Source organism: Chlorocebus sabaeus, chromosome 16 (genome assembly GCF_047675955.1).
Source record: "Chlorocebus sabaeus isolate Y175 chromosome 16, mChlSab1.0.hap1, whole genome shotgun sequence".
Taxonomy (NCBI): Eukaryota; Metazoa; Chordata; class Mammalia; order Primates; family Cercopithecidae; genus Chlorocebus; species Chlorocebus sabaeus.
The window spans coordinates 1,614,063-1,631,040 of NC_132919.1; the positions used below are offsets into that span (position 1 = coordinate 1,614,063).

Genomic DNA, 16,978 nt, shown 5'->3' on the forward strand with positions numbered 1-16,978 from the left:
AGGCGAGGAACAGTTTCTGCATATTACGGGCAGTTCTTTATTACATGAGCTCAGGCTGTCTGCACAAAGCCCTGGGAGCTAGGCAGTCAGCTCTCATTTCATGGATGGGGAAACTGAGACTCAGAGAGGCACTCTTATATCTGGCCCCAGAGGCTTGGTACAGAGACGTAGAGAGGGAGGTAGGCTGAGCCCCCATCCTGCCCTGGTACAGGCCAGGATTGGGGCAGACCCCTGGCGAGGGCTGCGAAGGCGGGAGCCCTGTCCTCATTTGAGGCCACACATCCATCCACAGCTAGACCCCTAAGTCAGGCCTCTGGGGCGGCTGAGGCCCCCAGACAAAGGTGTTCATGGAGGGCAGAACAGGGCGGATCAGGAGCTGGAGACTGTGGTTGGGCCTCCTCTTCTCCCCCTAGCTTGCTGGGTGCGGGGCTGTCGGTCTCATCCTCAGGGGATTCGGCTTTACCCCGATACCATAGGCCAAAGCTGGAGAGAGACAGCCAGAGGTACTTTCAGCCAGGAAGCCAGAGAGGTCAAGGATATGGATGAGGGCAGGGGGTGGTGAGAAAAGGGGAGAGGGGGAAGAAAGGGCAGCCTGAGGGAGTGGGAAGGTGTTGGGGGCCAGGGCCAGAGAAGCAGGAGGGGAGGGTGTGCTTAGAGCCAAGGACAGCAGGGTGACAGGCAGAGAAGAAGGAAAGGGGATCCTGAGAAGAACCATCCAGGCCCTTCCTCCCTCCCTATACTCTTGTCCTTCCCCTTCCCCCAACATACAAACTCTGTATTTTGGACTCCGGGGGTGGGGGATGGTCTCCCTTATCATCGGAGAGCAGGAGCCATGAGCCATCCTCATCGTCACTGAGACAGAGGAGAGAGGAGACGTGAGGGCCATTGATCAAGGCCCTGAGGGACAACAGGAATCCAGCAGGGGGGACGGAGGGACTGCAGGGCCCCCGGGGCTGGAGAGAAGGCAACCCTGGGGAGATGCAGGATATTGGGGTTTTAATTTTAATTTTAATTTTTTTAGACAGGGTCTCACTCTGTCACAGGCTGGAGTACAGTGGCGTGATCTCAGCTCCCTGCAACCTCTGCCTCCCAGGTTCAAGTGATTCTCCTGCCTCAGCCTCCTGAGTAGCTGGGATTACAGGCACCTGCCACCATGCCTGGCTAATTTTTGTATTTTTAGTAGAGACGAGGTTTCACCATGTTGTCCAGGCTGGTCTCGAATTCCTGACCTCAGGTGATCTGCCTGCCTCAGCCTCTCAAAGTGCTGGGATTACAGGCGTGAGCCACCGTGCCCGGCCGAGGCTTTATTTTAGAACTTGACACACAGCAGGCCCTGACACAGCCACGGCTACCATTTCACCCCCGTAAGAACAAACAGACCCAACCAAGGCAGGAACCTGAAGAATGAATGTGGAGAGGCAGCACTGGCAGGCAGAATGGACGGCAGGCAAGGTAAGGGGAATGGTGAAATCCAGGGAGAAGGGCACAGGCCGGACAGTGGCCACGGGACACAACCAGACCAGGTCAGCAGGTCCTAGAAGCGGCCAGGCTAGGGAGGCTCAAGGGGTGACCAGGTTGGGGTGATAGCCTCAGTCTGAGACAGTGGGCTCAGAGGGTGCCCAGGCTGAGTCATCAGGCTCAGCAGAATGAGGGAGGGAGGCCTGGCTCAGTAGGAATTCAGGCAGGGACCTACCTGCTCTCTGCTTCCTCTGGTGTCCCTAACATCTTGGCCTTGATTTTCTTCCGCTGCTTCCGGACAGCCACCTTCATGGCCTCAAGCAGAAGGCTGGGGACCCGGTGGTCTGTGAGCAGCTCCCTACAGAAGAGGGCAGGAAGGGAGAAAGCTGTGGGGATGGCAGCCATGGGGATGCCAGCCGCAGGCCTCACTCCTGGTACCTGTGCCTGTGGCTCCTCCCTGAACACCTGAAGCGCTCTGCCTTGCTGGCACCCTCAGACACCCCATGGCCCCTCCTAGGAGAGTCTCCCTGTCTGCTGCACTGCGACCCTTTGCACTGTCCCTCTCCCCTGTCTGGATGATATTGCAGAGGGCAGGGGCTGTGCAATTCATGTCCTCCCAGTTCCCAGCGCAGGCCTGGCACATGTCATTGTGGACATGTCAATGACTGGAGAATGAGGTGGGGTGATCGGAGGCCCCCCGGCTTCCCAGCGCTCTCACCGCTGGAAGTAGGCCAGCTCCTCCTTGAGCAGGAACACTTTGGCTTTGAGTTCATTCCGCTCCTGAAGGATCTGCTCAAACTCCTCCCGACTGAAGCACTGCCCTGCCTCCGAGGGGCGCCCCAGCTGCTGCGCAGCCTCCGCCTTTGGAAAGACAGGCATGGTCAGAGGGTCGCCTCTGCTGGCGTTCCCCCCTCCCCAGGGCCATCATGGGTATGCTAGAGGAAGTGACGGGCAGGGAGACTTGGGGGACAAGGGTGCCCCAACAGATAACAGAGCAGTGCTCCTGCTGAGAGCGGGGGCCGAGGCTGGCTGGGGGCGCAGATCTGTCTGCCACCTCCCCGCTTCCTGGCGGACCTGCTGTGCAGCATGCAAACCTTGCCCGAGCGCCCACCGAGCGCTGGACGCTGAGTCCTGGGCTGGGTCCTTGCCCTCATGCGGCACTCACCGGGTCCTCAGATGCGCCTGCGCCGGCGGTCATCCATTCGGGCTCCTGCACGTGCTGGTGCCCGGGAGTCCCGGCCTGGCCCCGCGCTCGCTCTTTAGCCGGCGGGGTCGCAGCTTCGCCAAGCTGCTGGCGCTCCCTCTCGCGGTCCTGCGCGGCGCGCAGCTGGATCTGCACGGCCGCCAGCTTGTGCCGCAGCTCAGCATTCACCAGCAGGAGGCGCTGCAGCTGCTCCTGCAACTGGGAGCGGAGCAAACGGTGGGGTGGGCGGGGCACCGAGGGCCCCCAGAGCCCCGCCCCGTGCCTGCCTCGCTCCGCCCCCGGAGCCCCCGCCCCGCCCACGTCTTGCCCTCACCGCCTCGGTCTCCTGGCCTCGCTGCCGCAGGTCGCGGTTGTGCGCACGGAGTTCGTCCCGCTGTCGGTCCGTCACCTCCTTGAGCTGCCGCAGCAGCGCGCGCTCCTCTGAGGAAGGGGCGTTCTTAGCGGCGGCACGAGGCCCGCGGGACGGAGAGGAGGACCCGAGCCGGTCGCCACCCGCCCTGCCCTGGCCGGAGCTGCGCTCACCCTGTGGCGCCGCGCGCAGCTCCCTGCGGAGGCGCTCGTTCTCCTCCCGCAGCCGCCGCAGCTCCTGCTCCGCCTGCTGCGCCGACACCTGCAGCTGGGGAGACCCGGGTCTCAGGCTTCGGCCCTGCGGGCCCCGCGGGTGGCGAGGGGAGCGCCGTGACTCACCGAGTCTGGGGCGGGCCCCACGGCAGCCTGTTCCAAGAGCTCCAGCGCCCGCACCACTAGCGGCACCAGCCCGGCCGCCGCCTCCGGCCCGAAACGGCGCGCCAGCTCCTGCAGCTCAGTGCCCAGGGCCCCGGCTAGATGGTACACAAGCTCCGCGGCCGTTCCCGACCCCGCGGTCTCCCGAGACCCCCAGCCAGGCGCCACTGCCCTTCTGGGCTCCATGTCCCCCAAAGGCTTAGGGCTGCGACCCCTCCACCCTCAACTGAGGCGGGGAAAAGCCAACCAGTTCCGCCCCAGGAAGCCTTTAGGGCTGTGTGGGCGGGGTAGAAGCGAGAAGGGTGGGGAGGAACGAGGGAGAAGGCGTGGGGAAGGGAGATAGTGTCTTAGGTCCCCTGGGCCCTGTCCTTTCCATGCCCAAGGTCACAGGAAACAGGACAGCCAACTTCCAGCCAGACGTCCAAGAGCTGAGGCTCAGAGCTGCAAGTGGTCACTTTAGTGGAGCCCTCCCCACAGGCCCAGTCCAGGCTCCGCCCCGCTGTGTGGAGTCATGGGGCCAACTTGGCAGCGGGGCACTCCAGGCGAGAGGTGACAGGTAGGCAGCCGATCACTGGCCTCCGCCCAGCTGTACACCAGCTGTCTGCCTGTGTACTTGTTTTCCTGACCAGGAGTGACACAGAAAGCTTAAAGGGCTGGGCTGGACACCACAGCCGCTCAGCCCAAGCCAGAGTTCCTAGACCGGGAAAGGTCAACTGCTCCCAGAACTGTGGAAAGGAGGCGAGGGCTTCCAAGTACTGTTTTGTAGAGAAAGCAGCAAATATGGTCAAGACAGCGGAGTGTGAAAGCCCAGCCCCGCCTCAGGTCTCCACTGAGTCCAGGGGCTATCTACCCCAAAGCCCTGAATAGGAAGGCGGCCTCATACTCCCCCTTCACAGCTGAGCCCAGCATCTTGCTGTAAACCGCTCCAGTCCAGTCATACCTGGGGCCTGGCTGGCTTGGAGGCAGCGCAGGCTGCATGAGGCAGGAGCCCTGTTAACTTTGGCTGTTTCCTTCTCCTGTTAGACCTAAATCCAGAATTTGGGTTCGGGGGGAAAAAAACAAACAGCCCCTGAACTCCTATTTATACAAAATTTATTATATTTTATTCAGGATGACAAGCCATCAGGAGGTCAACAACACAAGCACAGACAGAGGGAGAGGCCAAGCTGCTGAATGTCAGCGGCCTGTCTGGAGGGGCTGAGGCTCCGGCCTCAGGAGGCTGAAGCTGGAGGCAGGGAAACAGCTAGGCATACAGGTCCTCCCGGTCCGCAGAGTAAACCTCCCCCTCCTGCAGGAGGGCGAAGTTGAGGAAGTGGGAAGGCCTGTGCACCTCGTGGTAGAACTCTTTGGGGTTCGCCAGCTGCAGCTCATATTTCATGTTGGGGTCATGCCGAACACCTTCGGGGAGAAGGAAACAGCCAGCGTCAACAGGGCTCCCGCCTCATGCAGCCTGCACCACCTCCAAGCCAGCCAGGCCCCAAGTGTGACGGGCGATGGCCTCACCTTATCCCTACTGCGATCCCCACGTCCCCAGGCTCCTCCCACTTACCCATAAAGTTGTAGTTCCACGAGGACTGGGCAGGGACCATGAAGAAGCCAAGGAAGCGGTCTGACAGCAACATCTGGACCCTCTCATAGTGTGAAGGCAGGTAGCCCTTGGGGTTGTTGCCCTTGTCTGTGTTCTGGCGGCCCCATTCGTAGCCACTGGGGGTCAGCTTGTAGGCCGTCAGTGTACAGGAGCCTGGTGTGAAGCTGGGGGACGGACGAGGACGGAGTAACAGCTCAGGTCACTATTCTGCACCCTGGCCTGCAATCCCTGCCCCACCATACTTCCTCCCAAGGAGCCCAGGCCCACCTGCATGTGATGATAATGGTCTTCTCGCCATCCCAAGATGGGTTGTCAGCCATGATCTTGGCATGGGTGGTGACATCCTGGGGTGATAACTGTGGGGACTCATTGGGCTGAGTGTGGATCCAACCTAAGGGTTCCATCTCCTATAGGTAAAGAGGAGTACAGAGCTCTTCAGAATCCCATTTGCAGACAGGAATCGCACCAGCTTTTCCACACTCCCAGGCTCCATCACTTCCCATTACCTTGAGGTACTCATGCTGGGGCAGCTGGCCAGGCAGGTGCACGGTCTGGTGAGTGCCCCACTGTGGCACCATCACGATGCAGCGTATCTCCTTCACCTGGGGGTTATCTGGTGGGCTCACCCCGTACAGGTATCCTGCAATCTGGAGACAAAGGGGTCAGGAACCAAAACTCTTCTTAGTACCAGCTCAGAGTTGGAGCTGCCAGCCCTCTGTTTTCCTTCCTTCCCCCAAGAACGAGGACAGTTTCTTAAAACCTGATCAGAACCCCTGTATCAGAATTGGCTGGGGTGCTTGTTCAAAATGTTAAACATGGACCTCATCTCGGACTCCCCACATCAGGACCTCCTGAGTGGGGTCCAGGAATCTGCACTGCTCACAAGCCCCCCAGCTGATTATGAAGTATAGTATTCATAAGCAAATGAGGATACAAACCTCCAGCTCAATGTATTTTCACAAGCTGTGAACATCTGGAAATCCAGCACTTTGTGCTATTTTAAATTTTACATTATCACCAAGTAAGAGGATCTGTTTACTCTAAACTCACCCACACAGGATATTAACAGTATTCTCAAATTTGCCAACCTGACAGCCACTAATAGTGGGTTTTTTTTGAGATGGAGTCTCACTCTGTTGGCAAGGCGGGAGTGCAGTGGTGTGATCTCAGCTCACTACAACCTCCACCTCCTGGGTTCAAGCAATTCTGCGTCAGCCTCCTGCGTAGCTGGGACTACAGGCACATGCCACCACGCCCCGCTAATTTTCATATATTTCATAGAGACAGGGTTCTGCCATGTTGGCCACGCTGGTCTTGAACTCCTGACCTCAAGTGATCCACCCGCCTCGGCCCAAAATGATGTTTCATAAACTATGACTATCCCTGATACACTAGTAAAGTTATGCATCTTTTCTCTTTTTTGAAGCAGGGTATCACTCTGTCACCCAGGTTAGCATGCAGTGACATGATCTCAGCTCACTACACTCACCACTCTCCAGGATCAGGTGATCTTCCCACCTCAGGTTCCTGAGTAGCTGAGATTACAGGTGTGGGCCACCATGCCTAGCTAGTTTTTTAATTTTTTTGTAGAGACAGCATTTCGTCATGTTACCCAGGCTGGTCTTGAACTCCTGGGCTCAAAAGATCTGCCCACTTCAGCCTCCCACAATGTTGGGATTAGTCATGAGCCAGTGCGCCTCGCCTGGAGTGCAGTGGTCATCAAAGCTCACTGCTTGGGTTCAAGCAGCCTCAGCCTCCTGAGTAGATGGGACTACAGGCACATGGTTTTTTTTTTTTTTTTTTAGACGGAGTCTTCCTCTGTTGCCCAGGCTGGAGTGCAGTGATGCGATCTTGGCTCACTGCAATCTCCCCCACCTGGGTTCAAGCAATTCTCCTGTCTCAGCCTCCCTAGTAGCTGCAACTACAGGCGCATGCCACCATGCCTGGCTAATTTTTTGTATTTTTAGTAGAGACGGGGTTTCACCATATTGGTCAGGCTGGTCTTGAGCTCTCAGGTGATCCACCCACCTCGGCCTCCCAAAGTGCTGGGATTACAGACATTAGCCACTGCGCCCAGTCTAGTGTTGGGATTACAAGCGTGAGCCACCACGCACATCTGGTCAGGAATTTGTTTCTGACCATATCTATTCTCTTCCAAATACTATCAGGTTAATAGTACATTTACTACCTTCTCTCAGCTGCCACAGCTTCTGCTATCTCATGGGGCCAAAACCCGCCTTGTTGTTTTGGCTATCCTTGCGTAATTACTCATCCATGAATCTTGAAACCAGCATCTCAAGTTCTAGACAATCTCAGGTCGGCGTTTTAGGCACAAAATGTGTTGGGCACACACTGTGGCCTGAGTCCACTTACTCACTTGGGCCCGAAGGTCAGATATGCAGATGAACTTCTTAAGCACATTCTTGGGAAGGATGTAGGTGTAGCCAGTCTCCTTGATGTCGTCAGATGAAACATAGATGTGATTGGTCCTTAGGTGCAGGTTGGCAGCAGAGATGGCCCTAAAAACGGGTAGGGAGTGTCAGCATCACTCAGCCCAGCACCTTAGGTAGTGCAGCCGGCCTTTCCATCCCCACCCTCTTGCCCCTCACAGTACCTGACCCTCCACTCAGTCTTGGATGAGAAAGTCTGGGTCTCATAGTTGCTGGTGGTGGAGGTGATGATCTCATCGCCATGCTTGTTGACAGTGCGAGTCTGTGTTGCCGTGAGCTGCGACTGTTCCTTGGTCTGCTTCTCGATCTCAGCAATCTGCTGCCGCTGCTGTGACGGTGCCGAGATCTCCATACCCAGGATGATGTCTCGAATTTCCGATTGGGTCAGTGATGCCACATTCACACTGTGGGGATGGTGTGGGTTATATTAAAAGGATCCCTTCCCCTTGGTCACTTCTGCCTCAATGGAAAGGGTGTAACTTGGTAGGACAGGGCAGCCTATACTCATGCCCCAGACAATCCACAAGAGCTGCTTCTACAGGAAGTGTGAAACAGAGGCGCACTAACACTTCCAAGATTCGTCAGATCCAAGCGGGACAGCACACGGCGTGTGCACCTTGCCACTGTTTAGCATCCATACACCCCACGCTTCCCTGACCAAAACAATGCTCTGGCACGGAACAGTTCTCAGAAATGGAAACCCCAGAAACCCTACAATACTGGTTCTAAATCAGAGGTGGTATTGTCAGTCACCCTATGAATAGTTTGGGTTGCCACGATGACGGGGGGGAGACGAGGAGAGGAAGGTGTGTGTTTTGGTAGCAGTGTCAGACACTTAGGGTCTCGGATGTTCAAACTTCTTACCATGTATGGACAGTAAAGAAATGCCCTGTTCAAAATGGCAACAGTGAGAAACAACGGCCAAGAGTCAGACTGAAGCCCTAAAACACAGACGCTTCCCATACTATTGAAAGACACTGCTGTATCTCTCTTCTATGAGACTCTGTCAGGTAATTTCTTTGCTTGTTTTCAAGATAGGGTCTTGCTCTGTCACCCAGGCAGGAGTACAGTGGCATAATCATGGCTCACTGCAGCGTCAAACTCCCGGGCTCAAGCAAGCCTCCTGCCTCAGCCTCCATGAAGCTGGGACTACAGGCGTGCACCACCACACCTGTTTTAAATTTTTTCTTTTGTGGAGATGGGGTCAGTCTCTTTTGTTGATCAGGCTGGTTTTAACTCCTGGCTCATGCAATCCTCCCACCTTGGCCTCCCAAAGTGCTGGTATTACTAGCATGAGCACTCAAGCCCGGCCAAGACAAGATAATTTATTGATAAACTTTTCTTTTTTTTTTTGAGACAGAGTCTCACTCTTGTCACCCAGGCTGGAGTGCAGTGGCGCGATCTTGGCTCACTGCAACATCTGCCCTCAAGGTTCAAGCAATTCTCCTCCCTCAGCCTCCCGAGTAGCTGGGATCACAGGCGAGCGCCACCACACCTGGCTAATTTTTGAAATTTTAGTAGAGACGGGGTTTCACCATGTTGGTCAGGATGGTTTCAAACTCCTGACCTCAAATGATCTACCCACCTCAGCCTCCCAAAGTGCTGGGATTACAGGCATGCGCCACTGTACCTGGCCTTCTTGAGAAACTTGTAAGCCTAAATGCTTCCAAACCCCAGAAAACCATATACAGACCTCCTATCTGTCTCCCCACCAGCACTGCTCACTTGTTTTTCTTGCCGTAGTCAGCCAAGATCAGATCCTTGAGCTGCACCTCGACCTTGATCCACTCTTCATCAGTCAGAGTGGGCCAGATGTGGTGTGGTTCTGTAATAGTAGTCTTGTCTGGCTTCAGGATCACTTTTGCCCGGTCATTGTTCACATGTAGGGCACGCAGAATCAGGATGAGACGGGAGAAGGCCTAGGAAAAGATTTGGAAGAGTGGGGTAGGTCAGCTGCTTGAGGCTCTCCCACTTTAATCCTAACCTTTCATGAAACCCAAGATTTTTTTTTTTTTTTTTGAGACGGAGTCTCGCTCTGTCGCCCAGGCTGGGGTGCAGTGGCACAATCTCAGCTCACTGCAAGCTCCATCTCCCAGGTTCACGCCATTCTCCTGCCTCAGCCTTTGGAGTAGCTGGGATTACAGGCACCTGCCAGCACGCCTGGCTAATTTTTTGTATTTTTAGTAGAGACGGGGTTTCACCCTGTTAGCCAGGATGGTCTCAATCTCCTGACCTCGTGACCCACCCGCCTGGGCCTCCCAAAGTGTTGGGATTATAGGCGTGAGCCACCGCGCCTGGCCTTTTTTATTTATTTATTTTTCTTGAGACAGTCTCACTCTGTCGCCCAGGCTGGAGTACAATGGTGCCATCTCGACTCACTGCAACCTCTGCCTCCTGGGTTCCGGTGATTCTGGTGCCTCAGCCTCCCAAGTAGCTGGGACTACAGGCATGTCCCACCACACCTGGCTAATTTTTTTTGTATTTTTAGTAGAGATGGGATCTCGTTATGTTGGCCAGCCTGGTCTCAAACTCCTGACCTCAGGTGATTCACCCCACCTCAGCCTCCCAAAGTGCTGGGATTACAGGTGTGAGCCACTGCGCCCGGCCCCAAGAGTTGATTTAAACCCTCATGACAGTCAAGAGTTCCCACCCGATCTATAGGCTAAAATGTGAAAATGGAAAAAACCTAAGACACAGGATCTTCTCCTGACCCTAAACCTGCTCCTCCTCCAGCGATCTTCTCTTTCCGAGGTTCATACCGTGTAAGATGAAATAGTCTTGAGCCAGTCATCGTAGAGGTTGAAGAGAACCATCTGGGGCTCAGTGGCTTTAAGGATGAGATCCCCAAACTTTTCCACCTTGAGACACGCCTGGAAAGGGAGTTGGAGCTCCGATCCTTTGATGACAATATTGGGGAAGTCCAGTAAGTGCACCTAAGACAAGATCAAGTCCAAGATGAGAAACGGCCTAAAGGTCTCAGTTTCTTTTTTTTCTACCCCACCCACCCTCTTACCTCCAGTGGGTCCAGCATGCCCTTCCTGGTAACAATAATCTGCTTGGGCTGTTCCTCCACAGGCAGAGATCGGATCAGGGCGGCCACCTCCTCAGCTGTCTTCCACTTAGCCAACTTAAAAGCAAGAGAGAAGAAAATGGAAATTTAGTCTCTACCCTCCTAGATCAACTAGAACAGAATATCCTAGTTTTGAAATAATCCAACTATGTTTCTACTGAACGCTGGTGTTAAATGTTAGGCACTTAGAAGGTAGAAGAGTATCAAACAGCCGTGTCCAATGACCAGGCTGACAGCCCCTTTCAACAAGACAATACCACATGCTGACACATGAGTATGTGCTAAACCATATACTGCATTACAGAGTTTAGGAGCAAAAGAAATTAAGGCTACTAGGATCAGAAAAAAGCTGCAAAAAAAAAAGTGTCTTAAGGAGGGACTGTGATTAACAGGGGAGTTCATTCTAGAAAGAAATACGAGCAAAACACAGATGTGGAGATGAGCATCAGGGTTTGGGCTACTAAGATCCTGGACTGACTGTAAGATGAAACATGCTATAAATGTAAAGGAAGAGAAACTGGCTGGACACATACAGCCCAGCCAGATGTTGAATGTCTAGGAAGCTAAAGAAGAGTTAACTCAGCAAGAGTTCTGAGGTACAGAAGAGATTGAGTCAAAGTGGACGTTTCAAGAATAAGTGTTGCCTTTGGAAAAATGACTTTTGAGAGCCCTGTTCAAGAAAGGTTAGAAATTCAGGAAACAGACCAGCTAGAAGGGAACAAAGCACCTCATACACTCTTGGACCTCCCACAGAATACTTCCCAAGGAATTCAGGGGATAAGTCCAAACGAGATGTTCTCAGCCTTTCATCTAACAAACCAGTAAATACTACCCAGTCCACCCCAAGAATAAGAGGCAACATGGTTCTATGGCCTCTTCATCTTTAAACCTGCTCACCTGCCCCAAACGCTTCTGTCCCGCCCACACAGATGTGTGGATTATCTTGAGGAACAGCTGCCCTGTGCGTGGGTTGAAGATGAAGATGGCTCCGTTGATGGGCTTGGTTGTCAAATTCCCTTCAAAGGTCTAGAGAAAGACTGCATTCGTTAGCATGGCCTACACATCACCACCCTGCCTTCTTCCCAGCATGTGTACACACTGAGCCCATTACGCTCCCACAGCCCTGTACAGAGTCCCGCACCCGTTCACTGCTGGTAACACTCACCTTGTGAATAGTCACTCTGTAGACGTTGGTGTCATCCACAAACCAGATAATCTGGTTGGAGAAGAGCTCACCATAGTTCTGAGAAGATAAGTAAGGCTCAGTGGGCTCAGATGAATAGAGCTGTAGCCCCTTGCGGATCCGTTCACGTAACACGTACAGGGCAGGGTTTGCCTTCATGATCTTGGCCATGGCCTGCTGGATGAGAGGCTTGCTGCCTGGGAACCAGTTTCCATAGGCACTGGGAAGGTCAAAGGTCAAGAAAAGTTAAGATCAGGCTGATATCCCCAGAAACAAGACAAACTGCAACTCTACAGAGGAAGAAAGACTGCTGGCCAGGCTGACAACACTCTGCTCATGTGCACATACAGGCTGGAGAAGAGAATCAGTGACCCACAGGAGGAATGGGCCACTTCCTCTCACTCAGGTAAAGTAAAAAAGTATGACTACATTAAAGTATGGGGCTAATGGAAAATACATGGATTGTGTGTGTGTGTGTGTGTGTGTGTGTGTGTGTGTGTGAGTGACAAGAGTCTCGCTCTGTCACACAGGCTGGAGTGCAGCGGCACAATCTCGGTTCACTGCAACCTCCACTTCCTGGGTTCAAGCAATTCTCCCAGCTCAGCCTTCTGAGTAGCTGGGACTACAGGCGTGGACCACCACGTCTAGCTAATTTTTTGTATTTTAGTAGAGATGGGATTTCACCATGTTGCCCAGACTGCTCTCAAACTCCCAAGCTCAGGCAATCTGCCCACCTCGGCCTCCCAAAATGCTGGTATCATAGGTGTGAGCCACTGCGCCTGGCCTGAAAATACATGGTTCTGAGCCTCAACTCACCTGTGCAAGTTATAGGCCAGGTCGATGGCAATGAGTACACCTGTGGGCGAAGGGTAGATACTCATGTTGTCCGTGGTGTAGTCCAGGAACTTGGCCCGGGCGTAGCGCTCAATGTCGTGGGAATCATAGTCCCCCCAGCGCAACTGGATGTCAATCCAGTATTTCTGGGTGGTGGTGCTGTCCATCACATCCCTGAAGATAAAGAGGGTTCAAGCTTCTAGGAAACCATGGGCATAACCAATGCCCCCAGAACCACTTAAATCCCACCACCATCCCAACCACTCCACCAACTTGTTCCAGATCAGCAAGACCCCAGAGAGTCAGCAGCTCTGACGAAGGGTGTTGATAGGCTCCAGGGGTAGCACTGGCTCCACGTTTGAAACAAAGGCAGACAGGGACAATTCCTAAAGTTGTAGTGCTAGAAGAACAGGAAAACTAAAGCTCCTGGCTGCCCAGGGCTGGGTCCTGAGGCACTTACTTGGAGTCAGCCAGCAATGAGGGCCGGGAGACGTTCCACTTATAGGAGGCAAAGAGCAGGATATCTGCACAGGAAGAGTTCATCTTATACGACTTTCGGGGATGGATTGTCTCCTTTTGTACTGTCTCAATTTCCAGTGCATCGAGTTCCTGGTCAAACACCTGAAGGAAAAGATGGAGACATTAAGACTTGCTAAGGAAGCCCAATTAAAATCAGAGTTTGTAGAATAAGATAATGAGGCAATAGGAGTCTCATCCTCAGAGCTTCCAGGGTGGATTTCCCATATGCAAAAGAGCAAGCTGAGCCGACTCTCTATAGCACCCTCTCCCTCGATTCCAGCCCACCTGACACAAGTCCATAACGATGCTCTCATGGATCTTCTGCCACAAGTGAGCTCGGAAGATCTGGATGAGAGAGATCTTCAGCGTGGGGATCTTGCCGTGCATGAAGATACCCGTCAGGTCTAGCTGCACCTGAAAGCCTACGTATACCTGCCAGGAAAACGACAATGGGACATTAGAGATCGAGAGACTCGGGTGCTTATGACATAACCAAGGCAAGAAGAAACAACTATTTTCAGCTTCCTATCTCCAGTGTCTATCAATCACACTCACATTGGCTCGATTGATGGTTGGGGACCACCAGAGGGTGAATCTACGATTGGGAATCTGGTTCAATCCTGATCGCTGAGCATTAGTTAGCTTCTTCCACTTCATAGACTCCTCAAAGCCACTGGCCTTCTCCCTGGGGAGCAAGAGATACAGGTGAGGTGATATCCTGCCATCTCCCAGCACACTGCTGACCTCCTGGAGGTGGCTATCTGGGGAACACCACAGGAAATCACAGAGGTACACAAGAGATGAGCTCAAAGGGTTGTGACAGGTCCTTCTAAGAGAGGAGAATCCTCACCAGAAAAGCCCCTCCCAGGTAGGGAAGTAAGTGCCCTTAAAGAGTGTGTGTTCCAGAATGCCTTCCACACCGCCCAGGGCCTGGATCATGTCTGTACGGTAGTTGTTCAGGTTCCAGAGCTTCCCATCATGCCGCTGGTGTGTCCACCAGAATGGATTCTGCTTCAAAACCTAGATAGGAAGGCAGGCACGGTCAAGCTTCTGGGTGCCTACTGCCCCAAGTTTCTGGGATAGTCATGGGTTTTCCTGATTCAGGGAAAATCTCCTCCCTCCACATACCTGATACTGCTTAAAGTCAGTTCTGACACGCCAGCCCTTATCATAAGCCAGTGTGTGCCGGTCCTTCTGGAAGAGGGTATTGATTCGTGGAATGCCACGATCCCATGAATCTTCTAGGTCTTCCAAAGTCAAGCGTCTTCCAAAAAAAGAAAGATTCAAGTCAAAACGCAATCTCACATGAGAAGCTCAGCACTCCTTCCTGGCCAAAAATAATTAGGGTCAGTAGAACCAGCCTTCTCACCTCCATAAAACCATGGCATGCTCTGACCCTGAACTCCACACACAGTCCAAAGGCCACCACCTGCCCCTGCCCCCGGGTTGGCATGCCCTCCTAGATGCCCACCTGTTCTGAGCAATGGCCTCTTGCCTCTTGAGTGCGTATTCAGCCCAGACCCGCTGAGAATCAATGAACTCGCTCTCCCATGGCTGTATGTAGCGGTACAAGTTGGGAATCAGCTGGTCTTCTTCATGGCTCATTCCTGAACGAAAGTGTGTGATACCTACATCTGTCTGCTTGGACCACCTGTTTGGGGTACAACCAAGATTAGAGAAAAAATAAAGCCTAAAACTAAAGAAATACCCACTTCCCTCAGGGCCTAAGCAACAGGCTTTAGAAATATGTTTAACCGGGCTGTACCTGAGGTCAGACTGGGGGATGAGCACATGGCCCATTGAGAGCATGCCGAGTCCACCCAGCTCCTTAGGGGTGTAGAACACAACCGGGGGGAACCGACTTGGCATCTTGGAGTTGAGTCCGATCTTGATGCGTGTCTGGATCTTGTTCTCACACTTTACCAGTAAGTCCAAGAGCTCCTGGGTGTTCACCACAGCCTCCCGAAAGTATGTCATAAGGCCAATGAGAGCTGTATTCCACTTATTCACAATCTAAAGACAGTAGGAAAAAAAGTCAATTACAGATGAGCCAGGGCGGGGAGGGTGGAGACTACTTACTTGATCCAGTTATTTTATCTCTACTACTCAAGAAAGATTTGAGTTCAACATCATTAGTCACTAGGGAAATAGAAAGCAAAATCACAATGAGGCTGGGCGCAGTGGCTCACGTCTATAATCCCAGCACTTTGGGAGGTCAAGGTGGGAGGACTGCTTGAGCCCAGGAGTTGGGAGACCAGCCTGGCCAACATGGCAAAACCCCGTCTCTACTAAAAATACAAAAATTAGCCGGGTGTGGTGGCAGGTGCCTGTAATCCCAGCTACTCAGGAGGCTGAGGCAGGAGAATCATTTGAACCCAGGAGGGCAGAGGTTGCAGTGAGCTGAGATCGCACCACTGCACTCCAGCCTGGGAGACAGAGCGAGACTCTGTCTCAAAAAAAAAAGAAAAGAAAAAGCACACCAGATGGAGCTATACAAAGTAGTGAACACCACCAGAAATAGAAATAGTATGTGGGTAAAATGCAAAAAATATTTTTTCTCATTTTGCAATTTCTATAAAAGATAAAGGCTGTTCAAAGCAAAAAGAGTAACAAAGTATTATAGCACTTATAATACATGTACAACTAAAATGTTATGACAAAAATACTACTAAGAGTGGGAGTGGAAGTTAAAGTGTATTATTCTAAGGTTCTTGTACTATATGTTAAGTGATCCGTAGTAGACTAATGGTCACAGTAGATCATGATAAGTAAGGGATGTATACTGTAAATCTTAGAGCAAATAAGAAGAAAAAAACCATGTAGCCAAATAAGTGAAGAGTGGAGATAAAGTCATAAAACAACTAAATTCAGAAGAAGGCATGACAAGAGAAAAACAGAAAAAAAAAAAAAAAAAAAAAAAAAGATGATAGATTTTTTTTTTTTTTTTTTTTTGAGAGGGAGTCTCGCGCTGTCGCCCAGACTGGAGTGCAGTGGCCGGATCTCAGCTCACTGCAAGCTCCGCCTCCCGGGTTTACGCCATTCTCCCGCCTCAGCCTCCCGAGTAGCTGGGACTACAGGCGCCGCCACCTCGCCCGGCTAGTTTTTTGTATTTTTTAGTAGAGACGGGGTTTCACTGTGTTAGCCAGGATGGTCTCGATCTCCTGACCTCGTGATCCGCCCGTCTCGGCCTCCCAAAGTGCTGGGATTACAGGCTTGAGCCACGGCACCCGGCCAAGATGATAGATTTAAACTGACCTAATTGCCACATTGATGGTTACATTAACCTTAATTGAGGTATTCAGACCATTTGTAAAGCAAACATTGTCAAACTGGATTTAAATAAAAACGCCGGGCTCGGTGGTTCACACCTGTAATCCCAGCACTTTGGGAGACCAAGGAGGGCCTCGGGGTCAGGAGTTCGAAACCAGCCTGGCCAGCATGGTGAAACCCCGTCTCTACTAAAAATACGAAAATTAGCTGGGCATGGTGGCACGCGCCTGTAGACTCAGTTACTTGGGAGGCTGAGGTAGGAGAATCACTTGAACTTGGGAGGCAGAGGTTGCAGTGAGCCAAGATCACGCCACTACACTCCAGCCTGGGCAACAAAGGGAGGGACTCCATCTCAAAAACAACAACAACAACAAAAAGATCCAACTATATGCTGTTGATAGGAAATAAACTTTAATTACAAAGACAAAGATTAATAGTAAAAAGATGGAAAAATACACCCATGCAAACACAAAACAAAGCTGGAGTGGCACTACTGATGTTCAAAGACTTCAGACCATGGAATACTATCAGGAATACAGAGGGATATTTGATATGATAAAGTAGTCAACTCGTTCAGAAGACCTAATAATCCTAAATACATTATATAACTAATAAGAGAATCTCAAAAATGATGGACCTGAAAGAAAATAAACTCACAGCTGTAACTGGAGCTTTCTCT

The 16,978-nt window shown here is 52.3% G+C and overlaps 2 protein-coding genes across 3 annotated transcripts in view; both read right to left on the minus strand.

Annotated features, from left to right (window-relative positions):
• Positions 1–13: 13 nt before the first annotated feature.
• Positions 14–3,990, minus strand: RILP (Rab interacting lysosomal protein). 2 transcript variants are annotated; one of them, XM_008009787.3, is made up of 8 exons: positions 3,350–3,980; positions 3,185–3,278; positions 2,976–3,082; positions 2,624–2,860; positions 2,177–2,319; positions 1,694–1,816; positions 769–852; positions 14–483 (listed from the first exon to the last, which is right to left on the minus strand). In XM_008009787.3, the coding sequence occupies exons 1-8, from the start codon at positions 3,569–3,571 to the stop codon at positions 306–308; spliced, it is 1,188 nt and encodes a 395-aa protein (XP_008007978.1). In that variant the 5' UTR covers positions 3,572–3,980; the 3' UTR covers positions 14–305. The 2 variants fall into 2 exon arrangements, with proteins under 2 accessions (XP_008007978.1, XP_008007979.1); XM_008009788.3 differs by lacking the exon at positions 769–852 and having other exon boundaries at positions 3,350–3,990.
• Positions 3,991–4,460: 470 nt separating this feature from the next.
• PRPF8 (pre-mRNA processing factor 8) overlaps positions 4,461–16,978 on the minus strand; it is a 32,311-nt gene continuing 19,793 nt past the window's right edge. Inside the window, exons 25-43 of the mRNA XM_008009786.3 lie at positions 14,795–15,042; positions 14,501–14,680; positions 14,158–14,293; positions 13,880–14,049; positions 13,585–13,714; positions 13,315–13,461; positions 12,971–13,131; positions 12,493–12,684; positions 11,659–11,896; positions 11,391–11,519; positions 10,437–10,550; positions 10,183–10,356; positions 9,149–9,342; positions 7,588–7,827; positions 7,351–7,492; positions 5,480–5,620; positions 5,241–5,380; positions 4,935–5,137; positions 4,461–4,783 (exon numbers count right to left, since the gene is read on the minus strand). Coding sequence (XP_008007977.1) covers positions 4,629–4,783; positions 4,935–5,137; positions 5,241–5,380; positions 5,480–5,620; positions 7,351–7,492; positions 7,588–7,827; positions 9,149–9,342; positions 10,183–10,356; positions 10,437–10,550; positions 11,391–11,519; positions 11,659–11,896; positions 12,493–12,684; positions 12,971–13,131; positions 13,315–13,461; positions 13,585–13,714; positions 13,880–14,049; positions 14,158–14,293; positions 14,501–14,680; positions 14,795–15,042 — 3,234 coding nt within the window. The 3' untranslated portion in view covers positions 4,461–4,628. The remainder of the gene's footprint in view (positions 4,784–4,934; positions 5,138–5,240; positions 5,381–5,479; positions 5,621–7,350; positions 7,493–7,587; positions 7,828–9,148; positions 9,343–10,182; positions 10,357–10,436; positions 10,551–11,390; positions 11,520–11,658; positions 11,897–12,492; positions 12,685–12,970; positions 13,132–13,314; positions 13,462–13,584; positions 13,715–13,879; positions 14,050–14,157; positions 14,294–14,500; positions 14,681–14,794; positions 15,043–16,978) is intronic.

What these genes read in the sequence shown, in the direction of transcription:
- RILP (XM_008009787.3), bottom strand. Translation starts at nt 3,571, where the DNA reads ATGGAGCCCAGAAGGGCAGTGGCGCCTGGCTGGGGGTCTCGGGAGACC. An exon ending in GAGCTGGCCTACTTCCAGCG is followed by an intron (nt 1,817 to 2,176) that starts GTGAGAGCGCTG and finishes CCTCTTCTGTAG; the next exon opens with GGAGCTGCTCACAGACCACC. An exon ending in GAGTCCAAAATACAGAGTTT is followed by an intron (nt 484 to 768) that starts GTATGTTGGGGG and finishes GTCTCTCTCCAG; the next exon opens with CTTTGGCCTATGGTATCGGG.